Source organism: Salvelinus alpinus, chromosome 31, assembly GCF_045679555.1.
Source record: "Salvelinus alpinus chromosome 31, SLU_Salpinus.1, whole genome shotgun sequence".
Classification (NCBI taxonomy): domain Eukaryota; kingdom Metazoa; phylum Chordata; class Actinopteri; order Salmoniformes; family Salmonidae; genus Salvelinus; species Salvelinus alpinus.
The window spans coordinates 9,039,456-9,059,807 of NC_092116.1; the positions used below are offsets into that span (position 1 = coordinate 9,039,456).

General features: G+C 41.8%; 2 protein-coding genes across 4 annotated transcripts; both read right to left on the reverse strand.

Moving 5' to 3' along the window:
- Nucleotides 1-58: 58 nt before the first annotated feature.
- On the reverse strand, nt 59-4,248 carry LOC139561010 (high mobility group nucleosome-binding domain-containing protein 5-like). 2 transcript variants are annotated; one of them, XM_071377808.1, is made up of 4 exons: nt 4,046-4,153; nt 3,451-3,491; nt 1,713-1,848; nt 59-1,343 (listed from the first exon to the last, which is right to left on the reverse strand). In XM_071377808.1, exon 4 carries the CDS (start codon nt 1,339-1,341, stop codon nt 691-693), a length of 651 nt encoding a protein of 216 aa, XP_071233909.1. In that variant the 5' UTR covers nt 1,342-1,343; nt 1,713-1,848; nt 3,451-3,491; nt 4,046-4,153; the 3' UTR covers nt 59-690. The 2 variants fall into 2 exon arrangements, with proteins under 2 accessions (XP_071233909.1, XP_071233908.1); XM_071377807.1 differs by lacking the exon at nt 3,451-3,491 and having other exon boundaries at nt 4,046-4,248.
- Nucleotides 4,249-5,831: 1,583 nt separating this feature from the next.
- LOC139561011 (coronin-1B-like) lies at nt 5,832-19,773 on the reverse strand. 2 transcript variants are annotated; one of them, XM_071377811.1, is made up of 11 exons: nt 19,588-19,773; nt 17,967-18,169; nt 16,138-16,260; nt 15,180-15,309; nt 13,944-14,125; nt 11,938-12,057; nt 11,586-11,690; nt 11,323-11,468; nt 11,009-11,066; nt 10,466-10,792; nt 5,832-8,239 (listed from the first exon to the last, which is right to left on the reverse strand). In XM_071377811.1, exons 2-11 carry the CDS (start codon nt 18,165-18,167, stop codon nt 8,117-8,119), a joined length of 1,515 nt encoding a protein of 504 aa, XP_071233912.1. In that variant the 5' UTR covers nt 18,168-18,169; nt 19,588-19,773; the 3' UTR covers nt 5,832-8,116. The 2 variants fall into 2 exon arrangements, with proteins under 2 accessions (XP_071233912.1, XP_071233911.1); XM_071377810.1 differs by having other exon boundaries at nt 19,328-19,772.
- Between the last annotated feature and the right edge of the window lie 579 nt (nt 19,774-20,352).

A 20,352-nucleotide genomic window follows, 5' to 3' on the forward strand; every position in this document is an offset into this window, starting at 1 on the left:
TAAAATGTGAAAGTATTATACACGAATTATTCTATGTGATTAAAAAAAACTCAAGTAATAATTCGAATTAGGCCCTTTATTTCAATACAAACAAATATTCCTAAAATATACAAAACACACATTTTTTTATTTTTTTATTTAACCTTTAACCTAGGCAAATCAGTTAAGAACAAAATTCTTATTTACAATGACGGCCTACACCGGATGACGTTAGGCCAATTGTGCGCCACCATATGGGACTTCCAATCACAGCTGGTTGTGTTACAGCCTAGAATCGAACCAGGGTATCTGTATTGAGGCCTCTAGCGCAGATATGCAGTGCTTTAGACCACTGCGCCACAAATAATCCAATAGTAATAAAACTAATGCAGAAAACAGTGCCACCCAAAACCTGAGCTTCATCATATGAAACCTATACAAAAGCTTTTTAATATCTCAAAAACATTCATATTGTTTAATGTATTCATTCTGCAATTGTTGCTCTTGTCAATCCCTTTATTCACTCTAATTTATTCTTTCACACTTTTGTCTCTGTTGCTCTTTGCTCTGATTGTTGTAATCTGGTTGTAACACTGGTTTGTAAGGTTTACAATTTACAATTATGATGATAATGACGACAAAACCTACTGTCAAGCGCTATTGCTGTACAAAGATGAAATATGGAACTATTTTCCCTCGCTGATCCTTCCCTCACAATGCAGTCACATCATCCTTGTCTCTGCCTCCCTCACTCCTATCTTCAGACCAGATGGCACTACCAGAGAACTGATGCAGGTCTATCAGCAAACCTCCTCCTCCACTTTTTTCTCCTCCCACTGCTCCCTCATCACTCTCTCCATCCTCTTTGCTTTCCCCCTTTTCCTCCATATTCTCCTCTCTCTTCTCCTCACACTCTCTTATCTCTTCCTTCTCGCCTGTGAGCTTTGCTCTCTCCCTCAGGTCACAGCCCTCCATGCTGGAGTAGTCGTCCGACGAGTCATCCCCTCCGTCTTCCCTCTCATCGCCCTCCTCCTCCTCCTCCCCCTCACTTTCCCTTCCCTCGCTCCCTCTCTCCACATCCCTCTCTTCATTTTTGTGTTCCTCCTCTCTTATGGCCTCCTCATCCGCGCCGAGAGGCCACAGCCGGCGCCCAAGCCGCACTTCCAGGACTCTGACCCCACCCATGATCCGGTCCCTGGCCCCATCCTGCCCATAGACCAGTTGGCGGACTGTGTACTGGCCATTAGTCTTGCGGTTCAGCCACATGTACAGGGAGATCAGGAGGCAAACAAGGAAGACCAGGATGAAGAAGGCGATCAATACTTTTCTGGTGGATGTGGTTTTGTCATATACGTTGTTCATGCCTAGAAGTGAAGAGTAAAATTGGAATGACTGTTTAGACTGACATTTGAAAGGGACATTTGGTTGGGATCTGAACGCCAAATTAATCTGGATCTAAAGGGTTTTACACTGTCTGTATGATTCGGATCCTGAAGTGTTTGTTTGGCCTGATCTGCACTGTAACAATTATATTTCAATTGTCAAACCGAATTTAAATGGAATTGACCCCACCTTGACAGTCACAAAATACAAGTCTCTTAATCTAAAGCTGTTCAAGTCCAGTCATGCTTGGCCTTTTATTCGAACAAAATAAATCCTCTCAGAATTTCAAAACCATAAATCCACCCTTATTGGGGTGAACGGGTTCAGATAGATTTGATTTCGCAACGTACCTCTTCAAATAGTTATCCGAAAAGTTGAAGGAATCCAAGGCCAAACTCTGCCGTGAAGGAGATCTAGTTTACTGGAAATTGAGGGTGTTCTTTTCTTTCAACTGCAGCTGATCCATACATAGATGTATTACTGGATCTGTAAATAAAGTATATGGATCATTAGTTACCTACTGCCCAAAACATGTCAATATCCATGCAGCAAAATCTTTAAAACAGATAATTACACCTTAAAGAAATATATGTGGCAGAAACGTAGATTTTCCCACACTTTTTTTAAAGGATAAAGTGAGGCCTGTTTTGAATGCAGCCTGAAACCTGCCTATGAATAATAATACAATAAATGTGTCATTACACCACAGAGGTGTTTGGTCAGGTGTCACGGTGACTGATTATAAATGGTTCTGACAGGTGTCATTTCATGGTAGTTGACGTGTCATGTCATTGTTGTATTGTTCTGTACAGTGTACTGTCACTATATATGCAGCATCCCACACATTCAGACACAGGAAGTGTCTGTGAAGCCATGATTCTGCCTGAGTGACTCACTAACAGGAAGCCAGCGTACTCTCTCTCTCTCTCTCTCTCTCTCTCTCTCTCTCTCTCTCTCTCTCTCTCTCTCTCTCTCTCTCTCTCTCTCTCTCTCTCTCTCTCTCTCTCTCTCTCTCTCTCTCTCTCTCTCTCTCTCTCTCTCGATCTCTCTCTCTCTCTCTGTCTTGCTCACTTTTTTACAGAAAATCTACATTTCCGCCCCACATATTTCCATCTACCATAGCATCCTTCGCTTTATTACAGGTGACAGTTTTAATATGCATCACTGTATCCTGTATAAAAAGGTTGGCTGGTCCTCATTAAAGTCCCGTAGATCATTTAATTACTCCCTTATAATTTACAAAGCTCTACTACCCAAGCTTCTAACATACCTCACTTCACTGTTAAAATGTAAAAATATGAGACACCAAACCCGTTCACAGGGATGGTTACCTCTCGAGGTTCCACTAGTACATACCGATCTAGGTAAATCCGCCTTCAGTTTTAATGCCCCCCATTTTTGGAATAGCCTGCAAAACTCCCAACATCTAGACTCTGGTGCCTCTATGGCAGTTTAGGACTTTAAAGTTGAATGAATTTAATGTGAATTGCAACTGTTTGGATTCAATCTAAATAATTGTATTTGTGATGTTTGAAGTTGTAGTGTTGATTCTGTAATTTGTAGTTTATTTTATTTTTATTGATCATTTTGAATTTGTTGTATTGTAAATGAGACCCTGGTCTCAATAAATAAAAGTTTCATTTTTTGTTGTTGTTTCAACTATTATATACATAGATATGGATGTCAACAAGTTATTTAAAAACATACGTTTTGCAATAAGTGTACCTGTTCTCCCTCCCTGGCCTGTGTGGATAGCTGACACATTGAACACTAATTGAATATAATAAAGAAGACTAACAAATATTTCTAGTTCATACATGAATGCAATTGGATTCATGTATGTGGACGTGTTGTTTCATATGATGTACAAATGTGACATTCTGCTCATCAGATGAAAGTTATTAACAAAGCACAGCTAATCTCAACTAGATTACCAATTAGACTATGCAATATATATATATATATATTTTATTGAACCTTAATTCAACTGGGCAAGTCAGTTAAGAACAAATTCTTATTTATAATGACGGCCTACCGGGGAACAGTGGATTAACTGCCTTGTTCAGGGGCAGAACGACAGATTATTACCTTGTCAGCTCGGGGATTCGATCCACCAACCTTTTGGCTACCTGCCGCCACAAAATATGATAGTCAATCTTTTCTCTCTCTTTCTACATTCTACAATGCCTTTACATTTCTGCATATGACCTTACATGTTTTCACATGTAATAGGCAGTCATGGTACAGTATTGGCGCGGTGCATAGATGAATAAAGATCGCACTGTGCAATGTGCTGTTAGCATACTCCATCTGTTTATATGTCTATTACCTATGCACCATAAATTAATACAGATAATGTAAATGTTTAAATTAAAAGCCCACTTGATATGGAAGTATTAACTACACTCTTTAGACCCGAATACAGATTCTTACTACATTTCTGAAAGTAAATAAAACATAGGCACAGACAAAGAGTTGATGTGACAGAGAAAATAAAGACAGCGTGGAAGGAGAGAAACAGTGGTGGTAGGGAAGTGAGGAGGAGATGTGGAAAGAGATTGGGAGGAGATTGTGAAGCTGAGGATGGACATGGAGAGAGTGGAAAGATGATACAATAAATGTCAGATAGAAAACGGAAAATTTGAATTATGGTCAGTAGATTAAAAAAATCTATAAAACTCACCAATGTCTTGCTTTAAATGAACATGCTTTAGGAGTTTTGAAAAAACAGACACCCAGAGAGGAAGCAAGAACTCACAGGCGTGTCAGTGGTGGAACTTTTTTTTTTAAAGAAGGGCATGTAAGAAATAGAGCAGGAGGGGGATATAATGTGGGTGGAGAGAGAGACAGAGAGAGAGAGACAGAGAGAGAGAGAGAGTAAAGCGCAGAGATTAGCAAATGTGCACCCAAATATAGAAAGAGGAAGGTGTAGTGTGCTTTCATGTATGACAGAAGGTGTGACAGTTGGTGTAGGTAAGGTTGTGGTTTGGTTACTTTTCAAGTAAACCTTATCTAATATGTCTCCAATATGCTATGGAATTTATTTGTACAGCCATAGGAAGTTAACAGCTGCAAAGGAACCCACCTACAGTATGAACATACTGTACCTGCAAAGTTCAAAGATGCATAAAGTGGATTAACATAACTGGACCTACTGATTCTGCTAATAAACACCAACTCTCATCAATGCAGCCTAAGCAAGTGAGATGTGAGATGTATTTGAGTTGCACCAGGTCCCATTTTGTTCTATCCAGACTTATACAAATAATATTTCTACATCTTTTTTTATTTGTTTTAAACAGTCAATGCATGGTTAGAGTTGAGTTTGTCCGCTGAAGTGCAGAACCACTCAGCTGACACTGCAGAGCCCAGAAGCAGGAAGTGAATGATGGAACACGGGCAGGTTCAAAAGAAATGCACAGAGCTGATGTGCGTTCAGCCTTGAACCACATCCTGTTATGTGCTCCACTGGCTAGTACAAACACAACACCAGACACTACTGGGTACCCATACAGATTCTGTATGTTTAAAACCTACTAACAAATGCACTGTGTGATCTCTTAATTGAGTTTGATTAAATTTCAGCAATAACGTTGTGGGAGGACTACACTTGATGGTCCATTTGTAATGCAGAATTTCATTGAGTTCTTTCCACTGACTCTAATTTTCTTCTTTCCAAAGAAACCCCCTTCTCTGAGGAATCAATCTGAACAGCCTTAGTAACATGCTTGCTTTACCCTGTATGATAACACAAGATAACCACTGTGTTACACAGTGTATCATAAACATTCATGTACTGTGTTTAATATGAAACTAAATAATTGTACTACTGGTTGTAAACACTGTGTACAAAACATTAGGGACACCTTCCTAATATTGAGTTGCACCCTTTTTGCCCTCAGAACAGCCTCAATTCGTCAGGGCATGGACTCTACAAGGTGTCGAAAGCATTCCACAGGGATGCTGGCTCATGTTGACTCCAATGCATCCTGCAGTTGTGTTAAGTTGGCTGGATGTCCTTTGGGTGATGGACCATTCTTGATACACGGCAAACTGTTGAGAGTGAAAAACCCAGCAGCGTTGCAGTTCTTGACACGGTCAAACCGGTGAGCCTGGCACTTACTACCATACCCCATTCAAAGAGACTTCAATATTTTGTCTTGTCCATTCACCCTCTGAATTGCACACATTCACAATCCATGTCTCAAGTCTTAAAAATCATTTTTTAATCAGTCTTCTCCCCTTCATCTAAACTGATTGACATGACATCAATAAGGGATCATAGTGTTCACCTGAATTCACCTAATCAGACTATGTAACGGAAAGAGCAGGTGTTCCTAATGTTTTGTGTACTCACTTTTCTATTTTTGGTGCGTCAATACACTGCCTTATGAAGTAATTTCAATGAGAGCTAAGACTTCCTGTCATGTGACCTGAGAGGGTTAATAAGTGGCCATTCTACAACCGCAAAAGAGGAAAGACTGTTTATTGGAAGAGTCGCACAGTGGAGTGTCATTTTCATCCCCTATTGGTTCACAACCACACAAAACATGATGTGTAGTATGACAGTGCATAAATAAATATGAATCTAGTAAATAAATTAATCGTGATGAGCTTGATGTGAACTAGCCTGGTCCCAGACCCATTTGTGCCGTCTCGCCATCTCTTGTGGTCGTTGTCGACTATACAGCCAAAAGAGGATCTGGGATAAGGCTAGATATGAACTGTACCCGAGGGCTGCAAAACGGTGAAGTATAAACTGCTTACAACTGCAAAACATCTAAATGTAACACAGTGAACTATTATTTTTCAGTTCTGTCTAACAGTTGAGCATTGTATGCCCTTTCTTTCCTATCTTCAAATACAAACCACAGCTGCTGCTATATTAGTCTAAGACAGTGGTATTCAAAATCGTTGTCAAATCGGTGTTCATTATTTGCCACATTTTTGGGGGTAAGATTATAGAATGGAACAATATACAAACTTTTTTGAGAAAGATCATTTGAAAAATACAATTTTATTGGGTAAATGTATTGTGGATGGTTGTGCACGTAAAAATCATAATGTACAGATTTTAAGGTTGTTATTAGTTTTCGGGGTAGGGTCGAGCGATATACTTGCGGAAAAAATAGGGTCCCAGCTAAAAAAGTTTGGAATACCACTGTTCTAAAACGATTATATTTAGTTCTACTGACTTGGAATACATCATTCACACAGTTTTAAAAAACTCCTCAAATTTCATTGCAACTTTCTTTAGTTCTGTGCCTCATGACACTCATAGAACTGCTATGATTTAAATGGTATGATATTAAGTTTGTTCTACTGAGAACACATTTTCTGAGGTAACACTTTACTTGAGCTCTCTGTTATAAACTGTCATTGTAGTTTACAACACCTTGTGACAAATTATACTGCATGTTGCTAGTCAGTCTGCTTTTGGCTTCACCAAAGGGGGATCATTCACCTAAGACAACTTAAGTTGGAGAGCACAAATTTAGTGTTACCTTCTCTTCGAAGGCAAAAAATGTAAATACAAATCACACAAGAGATTAACAACATACATGATAGCAATCATTTAAGGTACCTCCAACTCAAGTCCTTCACATCATTTGTAAGAAAAAGCCCCATATCAAAATCAACATTATTTGGAAATTGACCAATGTTTTTTCTTTATATGTCGATATAGGCGCCATACAGCACAGTTTAATACAACTTACCCAATCGCAATTAACCAGTGCAGTTTTGTAAACAGTATATATCCATTTTAGCTTATATTGATAATACCAATGGTCTGACTTCATCTCTTCAGCTAATCTAGGGTAAGAGATTCCTATGATGGAATGGAAAAATAATGTATAGATGCATACATGTACAAATGTATAAGTACGAATAATAAACTGGAGTATGACGTTTGATATGCATCACGGTTAGCAGCTCTAACTGCCCGATTAAACAATCCCTAACGGATTCACAATGTGAGCGCTTCAATGAGAGCAGCAACAGGAAATGATCTGCCTATCTACTTGACAACACTTGTTGAGGGTGCATTCATATTATACAAAATAATATAGACAGATGTGCCATTTTGTAAATGTGCCAAATTAACATAGACCTTCGTGCCAGTTGTCATACAGTATGGCATAAGGATTCGTGAGTAGGCTACAATTGAATCCTCATGTCTTAAGTTTTGTAGTGATACACAATATTGGATACTTAAATGTATACACCTTCAAATAGTGTCACCATTAACGCTCCTTAATAAAAACCGGTAACATATCTTACTGCAGTATGGAAGTCCTATGCAGATTATCCCCCTTCATCCTATATCACCCACTATCCAACTGAATCAGCATCTAAAGAGTTGTATCTCAATGGTGTTTCCTTATTTTTTCGTGTCCTCCTCTCTACTCACCTCCTTCTCAAAATGCATTGGAGAAGGTCCGAGGGTAGGAACCTCTGACCTATACCTCCAACGCGTTTTGAGGAGGCGAGGAGAGAGGAGGACACGAGGAAATACAATTGCGATTCACCCGCAGAATCCAGTTGGTCTCTGTACACCTTCACTATAATAGTTCACCTTATTCTCGACCCCTCTGTGATTCCCACAGTTTAGTAACTCAGCTACACTTCACTACATCCTCCCACTCCCACACGCACACAGCTTAAGGTACGGTTGTTGATTCTAGTAAGGCTATGGTCTATGGAGTTTTAGTAAGAACGCCCTTCGGGTGTAGTGGTGACGCCCCTCGGCCAATCAGACGTCCCCGTCCTCGATGTGGGCCAGCTGCCTCTCCAGCAGCTCGATCCTTTGGCCCTGGGCCAAGACCACCGAACGTAGGGCCTTCACCTCCGCTAGCACCTCGCTCAGCACTTCCTCCTGGAGTGGGGAAGAGGGATGGATGGATAGGGCGAGATGGAGGTTAAGGAGAATGTAGTCACAGTAGCAGTCAAAAGTTTGGACAGACCTACTCATTCAAGGGTTTTTCATTATTTGTACTATTTTCTACATTGTAAAATAATAGTAAAGACATCAAAACTATGAACCTCTGGCCTGCTCGCCTCCCCACCTCTGGCCTGCTCGCCTCCCTACCTCTGAGGAAGTACAGTTCCCGCTCAGCCCAGTCAAAACTGTTCGCTGCTCTGGCACCCCAATGGTGGAACAAACTCCCTCACGACGCCAGGTCAGCGGAGTCAATCACCACCTTCCGGAGACACCTGAAACCCCACCTCTTTAAGGAATACCTAGGATAAAGTAATCCTCCTAACCCCACCCCTCCCCCTTAAAAGAGTTAGATGCACTATTGTAAAGTGGTTGTTCCACTGGATTTCATAAGGTGAATGCACCAATTTGTAAGTCGCTCTGGATAAGAGCGTCTGCTAAATGACTTAAATGTAAATGTAAATGTAATGAAATCATGTAGTAATCAAAAAAGTGTTAAACAAATCAAAATATATTTTATATTCATCAAAGTAGCCACCGTTTGCACACTCTTGGCATTCTCTCAACCAGCTTCATGAGGTAGTCACCTGGAATGCATTTCAATTAACACGTGTGCCTTGTTAAAAGTTCATTTGTGGAATTTCTTTCCTCCCTAATGCGTTTGAGACAATCAGTTGTGTTGTGACCAGGTAGGTGTGGTATACAGAAGATAGCCCTATTTGGTAAAAGTCCATATTATGGCAAGAACAGCTCAAATAAGAACAGAGAAACAACAGTCCATCATTACTTTAAGACATTAAGGTCAGTCAATCTGGAAAATTTCAAGAACTTTTAAAGTTTCTTCAAGTGCAGTCGCAAAAACCATGAAACGCTATGATGAAACTGGCTCTCATGAGGACCACCACAGGAAAGTAAGACCCAGAGTTACCTCTACTGCAGAGGATAAATTCATTTGAGTTAACTGCACCTCGATTGCAGCCCAAATAAATGCTTCACAGAGTTCAAGTAACACACATCTCAACATCAACTGTTCAGAGGAGACTGTGTGAATCAGGCCTTCATGGACAAATTTCTGCAAAGAAACCACTACTAAAGGACACCAATAAGAAGAGAAGACTTGCTTGGGCCAAGAAACATGAGCAATGGACATTAGACCGGTGGAAATCTGTCCTTTGGTCTGATGAGTCCAAATTTGAGATTTTTGGTTCCAACCGCCGTGTCTTTGTGAGATGCAGAGTAGGTGAACGGATGATCTCCGCATGTGTGGTTCCCACCGTGAAGCATGGAGGTGTGATGGTGCTTTGCTGGTGACACTGTCAGTGATTTAAAGCACACTTAAGCAGCATGGCTACCACAGCATTCTGCAGCGATATGCCATCCCATCTGGTTTGCGCTTAGTGGGACTATCATTTGTTTTTCAACAGGACAATGACCCAACACACCTCCAGGCTGTGTAAGGGCTATTTGACCAAGAAGGAGAGTGATGGAGTGCTGCATCAGATGACCTGGCATCCACAATCACCTGACCTCAATCCAACTGAGATGGTTTGGGATGAGTTGGACTGCAGAGTGAAGGAAAAGCAGCCAACAAGTGCTAAGCATCTGTGGGAACTCCTTTAAAACTGTTGGAAAAGCATTCCTCATAAAGCTGGTTGAGAGAATGCCAAGAGTGCGCAAAGCTGTCATCAACGCAAAGGGTGGCTACTTTGAAGAATATAAAATATATTTTGATTTGTTTAACACTTTTTTGGTTACTAGGTGATTCCATATGTGTTATTTCATAGTGTTGATGTCTTCACTATTATTCTACAATGTAGAAAATAGTAATAATAAAGAAAAACCCTTGAATGAGTAGGTGTGTCCAAACTTTGATTGGTATTGTACATGATAACATCCTAAATCCACAAGGCACTACACAAGTCTACTCAACATTTCTCTGGCACTTCTATGTCGTACTCATACCTACATCTCTAACCTCTTATTCATACCAAAACAGAAGAAAACAGACCAAAACAGGGAGGGACTACCTGAACTTGACCAAGAAACTCTCGCTCTTGTTGCAAAACGTTGTCGGTTACAAAAGTTTTGCTACGGTTTGCACTAGTGAATACACCCCTGCTATGCCTACTGCTATACCCACCTACACCCAAACTCCATTCTCACCTCTCTTTTCACCCTATCGGATGCTCCTTCTCCTTGAATGACCCTTTGCTGCACCACCCCCACCCCCTCGCTCTCCGGCTCCCTGGTTGTTGCGGTGGGCATGGCGGCCTGCTGGGGGACTGGGGGAGAGTCTGTCCCGGAGCCCTGTGACGACAGCTTGGGCTTGTTGCGGAGGGTGTCCCTGTTCTTGGAGGGGGCGCCCACGTAGCCACCGCTCAGAGAGACCAGCAGGGGCGGCGCATCCTGCCCGGCAATCCAGTCCTCGGCCAGAAGGGAGGGCTCCACGCTGGCCGTGTCCGGGTATAGGTCCCCCTGGAACAGGTCTGACTGGGGGGCAAGAGAGGGAGGGGGTCACAGGGAGAGCGTTTTAAGTCAAATTCAGTCAAGCTTGACTGGTTCCAATATCCACATTAGCATGCCACTTAGTGTAAAGCAATGTTTTGGGCATGCTAGTAATTGGGGTTCTAGTATGGCTATTTGAACATAGTTCTAGTCATAAATAAGGAAGACCTTTTGTTTCAAATTGTGTGCATGGCAGCTTACCTTCCGTGGTACCGTCATAGAAATGGGCTCTACTTTCCTTTCGTGCAGTTTGTAGAACCTGCAATGAGAGACAGAGACAGAGAGAGACAGAGACAAAGACAGAGCAAGAGCGAAAAAGAGAAAGAAATAGTGAATGAAAGAAAGAATGAAAGAGTGAATGAATGAATTAAATAAATGATTTACAGTGGGAGGGCATGAAAGAGGGAACGTATGAGGTGGAAATGAGTGGTGAAAAAGAGAGCGAAATACACTGTAAATACACTGAGAAACAATTCAAGTAATAACCATAAAGACATGCTGAAAAACCTGTTCACCTGGCAATCTCACACTTGTTGACATCCACGCCCCTCTTGCTGAGAAAGCCTGCTCCTCGCTGGGGCTCTTTACTGCTGTACAGGCTGAGGAAGTGGACATAGGGCGATTCGTCCGTCACCTCAAAGTACCGGATGGTGCAGTCCCCCTGAGAGTGATCAACAGATAAACCGAGCTAAACCAAACATACGGTGGGGAGAATTGATCATTTGACACCAGCTGAATTTGTTATTGAAAATGTTGGTCGGAAACAGGTGTACTGTACCTTTCCACACAGGTAGACCATGTTGGTGTCAGGGTCATAGTAGGGGAGGAGAACGCCATTACTGGTGTCCATCTCCTGCACTGCCATTGGCTCAGACATATCCCTCTGCAACACACAGATACAATCATTAGAAGATCTGGTCAGTGTGTGTAGCGAACCCCTCAATGCTGTGTGAGTTGAGTCAACTGAAAATAAACAGGGTTGACCTGACCTGTACTGTCATGATACCTTAGGTCACCACTCTCCTCTACCATACAGTCAGAGCATTGTTTCTGAGGCGTCAATGTCTCATACACTCCCATAGGACTTTGCAAAGTCCTGTTTATGACATGTATCCATCTAGCCGCCGTACCGTATCCCACAAGGCTAGCTGCCTCTCGCTCATGCGGCTGAATCCGGTGGTCAGGATCTTCCCGTCGGAGAGGAACACGGCCCTCATGGGCCTGGTGCCGTCATGGACCTTCTCTTTCACCTGAGACACACACAACAACATCACAGGTGTTATAAGGGAAGGTAGAGTCAATGTCAATAAGTCATTCTATGTACAGCCTGTAGTTAATGTAGACATACAGTGCCTTCGGAAAGTATTCAGACCTCTTGACTTTTTCCACATTGCTACGTTACAGCCTTATTCTAAAATGGATTTTTTAAATGTTATTAAATCCTCAGCAATCTAAACACAATACCCAATAATGACAAAACAAAAACATGTTTTTATTTTTTTTAAATGCTAATTGATAAAAAACTAAAAACAAATACCTTATTTACATAAGTATTCAGACCCTTTGTTATGAGACTCCAAGTTGAGCTCAGGTGCATCCTGTTTTCATTGATAATCCTTGAGGTGTTTCTACAACTTGATTGGAGTCCACCTGTGGTAAAATCTATTGATTGGACATGATTTGGAAAGGCACACCTGTCTATATAAAGGTCCCACAGTTGACAGTGCATGTCAGAGCAAAAACCAAGCCATGAGGTCGAAGGAAATGTCCGTAGAGCTCTGAGACAAGGCACAGATCTAGGGAAGGGTACCAAAAAATTCCTGCAGCATTGAAGGTCCCCAAGAACACAGTGGCCTCCATCATTCTTAAATGGAAGAAGTTTGAAACTACCAAGACTCTTCCTAGAGCTGGCCGCCAGGACAAACTGAGCAATCGAGGGAGAAGGTCCTTGGTCAGGGAGGTGACCAAGAACCCCATGGTCAGTCTGACCGAGCTCAAGAGTTCCTCTGTGGAGATGGGAGAACCTTCCAGAAGGACAACCATCTCTGCAACACTCCACCAATCAGGCCTTTATGGTAGAGTGGCCAGCCGGATGCCACTCCTCAGTAAAAGGCACATGACAGCCCACTTGGAGTTTCCCAAAAGGCACCTAAAGACTCTCAGACCATGAGAAACAAGATTCTCTGGTCTGATGAAACCAAGATTTAGTTCTTTGGCCTGAATGCCAAGCGTCATGTCTGGAAGAAACCTGGCACCATCCTTACGGTGAAGCATGGTGGTGGCAGCATCATGCTGTGGGGGTGTTTTTCAGCGGCAGGGACTGGGAGACTAGTCAGGATCGAGGGAAAGATGAACGGAGCAAAGTACAGAGAGATCCTTGATGAAAAGCGCTCTGGAGCAGGTTAGGACCTCAGACTGGGGCAAAGGTTCACCTTCCAACAGGACAACAACCATAAGCTTTGGGCCAAGTCTCTGAATGTCCTTGAGTGGCCCAGCCAGAGCCAGAGCCAGAGCCCGAACCTAATATAATATCTCTGGAGAGCCTTGGAAATATCTGTGCAGCAACATTCTCCATCCAACCTGACAGAGATTGAGAGGATCTGCAGAGAAGAATGGGAGAAACTCCCCAAATATAGGTGTGCCAAGCTTGAAGCATCACACCCAAGAAGACTCAAGCCTGTAATTGCTGCCAAAGGTGCTTCAACAAAGTACTGAGTAACGGTTCTGAATACCTATGTAAATGTGATATTTCTGTTTTTGCTTTGTCAATATGGGGTATTTATTGTGTGTAGATTGATGAGGGGGAAAAAAACATTTTAATCCATTTTAGAATAAAGCTGTAACCTAACAAAATGTGGGAAAAGTCAAGGGGTCTGAATACTTTCTGAAGGCACTGTATCAAATATGCTGTATTTACAAGTGCTGATTAGCTGCAGCCAATTTAGCATGGCAAAGGTCACTTTCTTTCAAAAAATGACATTATGTGAACAAGGTGGTGCTTATTTGCTTTGGTCTCCTGTGTGTTGTTGAATTTCTCCTTGAAGGATAAGGGAAGTCTTATGGTATTTGGTACTATTAATTTGACTTATTTCAATTCAGTTGCATGCGTGTCATTCATGGGCTAGACATGAAGCACCTTGAGGACGGTCCCCCGTCGCGGGTCGATGACACGCAGCGCCTTGTCCTTGCACACGGTGCAGATGGCACTGCCCTCCCGGTTCCAGCTCACACTGTAGATCAGGTCTGGGTGGGCATCGGCTATCTGGTACACCAGCTCCCCCGTGCCCACGTCCCACACGCACACCAGGTTGTCACAGCCTGAGAGCGAGAATGAGAGAGAGTTGCATCAGTCAAAAACAGTCGTGAACACAGAATCTGGGAGAGCACAGACAAAACTAAGTTCACAGAAGAGGGTTAAAACGCACGCTACCAAGCTTATTTTACCGAAACGTCGATCTCAATAAAAGTTGTAAAATCATGTTTTTTTTAAAGAGTTCCCACAATAAATATGGATATGCAAAACATTCAAATAATCAAAAGGATACAGAGACGTAGCATGTAAAAATACAGACAAACATACAATTACTGGCACATACTAAACGTATAGACATACCATTCTAAGTAACACAGACACATACATAGACAAATCAATTGCTTTTGACTTTTGAAACCTTCCGATGTCCTCTTGAAGGATACTCAGTTTCCCATTAACCTTAACTACATTCTCCTTTAAAACGTGCAACACATGCTGTTAATTGCAAGGCAGGGATACTCAATTCCTGGCTTGCATAATGCATTGGGAATTGAACGGTCTGTCATGGAACACCTCTCCAGTACGTTTAAAGCTGTCCTTCAACTCTCACTGTTTACCCTGACTGACTACCACATATTCCCTTTCTCTGGAGGTCCAATGTTTAACACATGGGTGACTAGTACTACATGCTACCATGACTCGTGGCCAAGCTATGTCCCAACACTATCAGCATGTCTATTTGCAGTTGTGACTACATTCAACACTTCCCCCTAAAAAAACAAACACATTTCCTCTTTCTCAGACCACGGACCTATTATCCATAAAAATCAAAGTCCTAGCATAAGCGGTCTCACATTATCATGACTGGTGGTGACCAACGTGTGTCATAATACTATCAATATGTCTAGTCAACCTTTCCTTGCAGCTTAAAGCACACACATTCACTGACATAGGAGGCATTGCTTGTGAATAGTGACCTGGATAGTCCAAACTTGCAGACAGACATACACTGTTCGAGGTGAAGACATTGTCCTCTGCCATGTGTTGCCACGAACCATCAGTGCAGACGATGTCGCTCTATCTGACGTACGACAATGAGGTGCAGATAGATTAAGTTACCTGCAGTTAGGAGGATATTGAAAGCTGTCGGGTGCCAGGCTAGGATTCCCACTCGTTTACTGTGGCCCTCCAGTGTCACCACGGGCTCTGTCATTGGTCCAGTCAGCCCTCCTTCAGGGATTTGCCACACCTTTAATAGACAGCACAACCAATAACAACGCTTTGTTACAGGGGTAGAGCATACAGATGACCCTCCCTCCCATCGGCATACATCTGCTGATCTGCAGCATTTTCAACACAGATATGCACTCTTGATAGTAGTCATAAGGCCATCTTAGAGCAGCGCATCTGTTATTTACTCCTTTTAAACACTTATGACTATTCATCCAGCTTTATGCCATCTTACAGCCCGTCTCAATCAATGCAAAGGTCTGGACAAATGGTTGAACCTTTTCTCATAAACAATAGTGAGCTGCTACGGGTTGCAAAGCTACCGGTAATTTAACAAAGTTACCAGAATCTTCAGTAAATTTGGTAATTAACCGATAATCTACGGTAACTTTAGTAATTTATGTCCATGGGTTTCTAGTGGATAGACCAAATGTTTCAAGAGAAAATAGCCTAATTAATGAAAAAAGTACCTAATCAACAACGGCATTTTTTTCAATGAACTCTGCAACTCTTCCAACTAATAATTATTATTTTTTAAATTACAACACCCACCAGTTTGGCGCCAAAACATTTACAACAAAGACATAGTCAAATAAATAAAAGTATGTAAAATAATACATATATAATCATATTTTACCTGATAATTAAAGACACCTGAGAATCTGAAGTATCCAAAAATGACACTATATTTCACCTGATACAATTCCCCAAAACTATTTAAAGTTAACAAAAATTCAGGTAGTTTACTAGTAAACTTCGAAAGTTTCCAGTAATATACCCTCCCTTTGCAACCCTATAACTGTTTGTTTTCTTTTTAGAGGGCAGCTACCTTCACATCACCACCTACCTTTACAGTGCAGTCCTCCGAGGCACTGGCGATGACGTTGTCATCATGGGGACACCACTGGACATCCAGCACTGGAGCTGCGTGTCCACACACTGTGTGTGGGGCCTGGTCAATTCTGCCACTCTGTAGAAAAGAAGCAGGTGGGCATGGTCATCATCATCTGGTTAGCACAAAACTCCAGGTCAGTGGTTTTCAACTGGTGGTCTGTTATTTGAAAAAAATATTGTTTGGGAGTATCAATGGCGTTATAAACTATTTTTAAGTTACTTTTCACAATGCAAATTGTTTATTATAATAATAGGCCTTTAATCTGTTACATTTGTCATAAAATTACGGGAATACGATATCAAGATAGGTGGGCACTTTTAGGGTATTGATCCTTATCTTCCATCTGAGAGGTTCGATGCCATGGTGTAGTGGATGGTATCTGCAGGTATATGCCATTTTCTTTTATTTAACTAGGCAAGTCAGTTAAGAACAAATTCTTATTTACAATGACGGCCTACCCCGGCCAAACCCGGACGACGCTGGGCCAATTGTGCACCGCCCTATGGGACTCCCAATCACGGCCAGATGTGATTCAGCCTGGATTCGAACCAGGGTCTGTAGTGTCGCCTCTTGCCCTGTCATGCAGTGCCTTAGACCGCTGCGTCACTCGGGAGCGCATATACCCACTTATTTTTTAGTGGGCATTGCATATACTCACTTCTTAATCCCCACCGTGCGTATCAAAGTAGTGTAGTAGAGGTATATGCTGCATCAATTAATAAGGCTGATGGAACAAATCAGAATGTTTTGCTTAATTTTTTCACATTTTAGGAGCAGCAATGTGCACAGGGCTATAGGCCTACACGCGAATGTTCCATAATGTAATGTGCGGGAAAACACAGTATATGTTTCGCACATGCGAGCGATTTTATGGACAGAGATGGAAACATCCGTTAGAAATTAAAGCGGGGAGATCTAAAGATGCAACAACTATCATGGGTTGCTAATATGACCAGGGTTGCTAATATGACCAGGATGCCGCCTTTGGCTGCTACACAATGAAAGAAAACCAACAGAACGCATATGAGGAAGTGCCTCCATGTTTCTATAATGGGATTTTGGCTATAGGGTCCTTTGAAGCAAAGTAATACATGGCTCATAACATGAAGTAAAACGTCCAGGTTTCAAACAATTAAGGAACAGGAAAAATATAATGATGCTAATGATGGGCCTAACAGTCTTCTTAATTAAATGTTAACTAGCTACAAAGTAGCCTATGCCTACCTGGCAGAATGATATGATTATTTGCATCAATCAAGTGGCCATTTGTTTTGCAAACTCAATCTCATGTGCTACAGAAATACTGCAAAACAAGCAACAGTGCTAGGTGCCTGTGCACTTGAATTAAAGGGTAACTACAATCAAAAATCAAAAAATGTTAGATTTTTCCCAGACATCGAAAGTGGTCTCCTGATGTGGTTTATTTTTATGGACTTAGGACTGTTTTTCTGTTTTTCTTACAAAAGCGTGACTTTGAGAGAAAAAAAATCAAATCTGAAACCTAACTTAGTTGATTAATCTAAACATAATTTATCGGTTTCAATAGTAGGCCTACTATTAGCCTACTCGCACAGTACAGCTTATGTTGGCCTGACTGAAAGACCAACATGGGATGTATCATTTTAGGTCATTCAGAGTACATGCGACTGTTTCTCAAATAATTTCTCATGCATGGCACCTTTCCTTTGGCCGGGCGGGCTGATTGGAAAATTTGGGGCAAAATGAGTGTACCAACTTCTCCAGGAACTCCTGGGTGGATGCTTAAGTGGGCTAGCACAAACCTTGTTGAGTGGCAGAACTAGGAAGGCCCCTCCACCTGATTCGATGACGACTGCGGTGAATTTGGGGTTCACAGCGCAGAGGGGCCCGTCCCATGTGACACGGGACACTCGGACGTCATCGATGCAGTGCTCTGCCTTCCAAGCCTGGGCGAAGACGTGTCTGAATTTGCTCTGTCTGACCACACCTCTTCGGAACGACATGACTGTGAAGAGAGATATTGGGAGCGTTCGAGCGGATCACTTTTGTCAATTCGGTGACCAAGTAGTAGGTGTCAAGAACTGCAACACTGCCTGGTTTTTCCCGCTCAACAGTTTCCTGTGTGTATCAGGAATGGTCCACCACCCAAAGGACATCCAGCCAACTTGATAAATGTGGGAAGCATTGGAGTCAACATGGGCTAGGATCCCTGTGGAATGCTTGACACCATGTAGAGTCCATGTTCCGACAAATTCAGTGGGATGCAACTCAATATTTGGAAGATGTTATTAATGTTTGGTATACTCCTTGTATATTGAAATAGTCACATGCAAGTGGTAGTTAAAAAGTATTTGAATTCTGGTGGGGCTAGTTTTGCAAGTCAGTACTAAGCCAATGAGTTCCTAAAGTGAGCCATGTTCTTTTAAGAACAACCTCAAGCAGGCTACAATGTCAAGAGTCAAGCTTAACTTTTTTTTTTTTTAAGCCTATCAGATCAAAGTACAGGATATGGCACTGACCAACACAAACTTGTTTATTCAGTTAATCAGTAACATTTAATGAATGTTAATACTGGGGAGAAGGAAGCAAGTAAACATCAGCCAAATTCCCCCATACTGTGAGTCAGTCAGTTCTAAAAAGAACAGTCAAGGCTGACTGGACAAGAGGGCATGATCCGCCTGCAGTCAAAACACAAGGGGGGGGACGGGGTAATTCTATAGGCCTATGCAGGGTGATACCCAATTCTTTACAGTTGACGCTACAGTATAATCTAATCTAACATGTTAATGTTAACATGTTACATTCCAAAGTAACAAATTGTTTGTAAATTATAACAACATGACGAAACGTTGGCTTGCATCCAAATCATTTGAATGTAGGAATGCCTGTGGGAGTGGCAGGTGTAGTTTCCAAATAGATTATCTGCACAAGGCACATTATTATCAGCATCAACAAGAATTTAATAGATGGGTCGGAAAATATCCATATAAGGACACAAAATACAACTAAGGGAATGAATGTCACAGACGACAAATAACCTAACGTTAAGTAGCCTACATGATCGAGAAGAGGGTCGACAATGTGTGGTTCTAAGAGATTAGGCAAGGTAAATACAATAGCAAGGTGTTTTACAAAGAGAAGGACATTTTTTCAATTACTATACCTCGATTTCAGACAACCTCTTAATTGGAAAAGATAAAAAGGCTGAAGCTAAACCGTGACAAGAGGAAGCCAATAAAATAATCCGCCACCAGCAGTAACTTAATCCTTTGCTATGTTGGAGAGGAGGCTACACAGCCGATTTACTGCGATGGCAGGAAATAATTGTTGTAGATGATTAAACACAGCCAGGTGATTGATGATTAGAGCTCAAGAAAAATAAATACGCGCAGCGCACAATCCCGATGCAAAATTATTACCCACCCAGTTGGTTAAAAATTGCGTATCTGTGATGCAATATTTAACCTGAGCAAGCATGTCAAAATTTTCGTAAATGTAGACGAAGACAAGGGAATGGTAACGGCGAATGATGGGCGTGCGACCGAAAAGATGCTGACACTACGCACTCCGTTTTGGAATGATTACTGTTTGGAACAGAAATCCAGACTTCCGCCCCTGGCAGGATATAGTGGAGGTAGCCAGAGAGGAAGAGGCGAAGCGAGAGGGTTTGCTCCGCTCAAAATCTGTTCACGAAAATAATACCACGTAGAGAGATTTTTTTTGAATGGAGGTCAATGAGAGAATGTCGAATTTGGTCAACAAAATCATGTATTGCTAATTTCCTACGTGAGGCTTATTTAATGGAATACAAGTTTCGTAATGTTCAGGTTGTTACGAAAGCACTGATAGAATTGGACGCACGTGACATTTCAAAAAATACAATAAAATAAACTGTAAATCAGCGGTTTCAGCGTATCTGCCCTCTCATTGGCTAGAAGGTTCCCACCTGATCCCGTCTCCTCCCGCATGCGTTCCATCTTTGAGGATATGCATTTCCATTGTTAGAGCGGTCACTCGAGTATCTTGTCAATATAATAGAAACTCTTTGATATAGCGTTGTATCCAACGCATTACCCAACGATTGGGCTGCTGCACTTACACAAAGCCCTACTGTACTAACTCAAATGCATATCAAATGGTGGACATAGCGGGTGTGTAAGTTACGTATTCTGTCAACATTTGCATGGC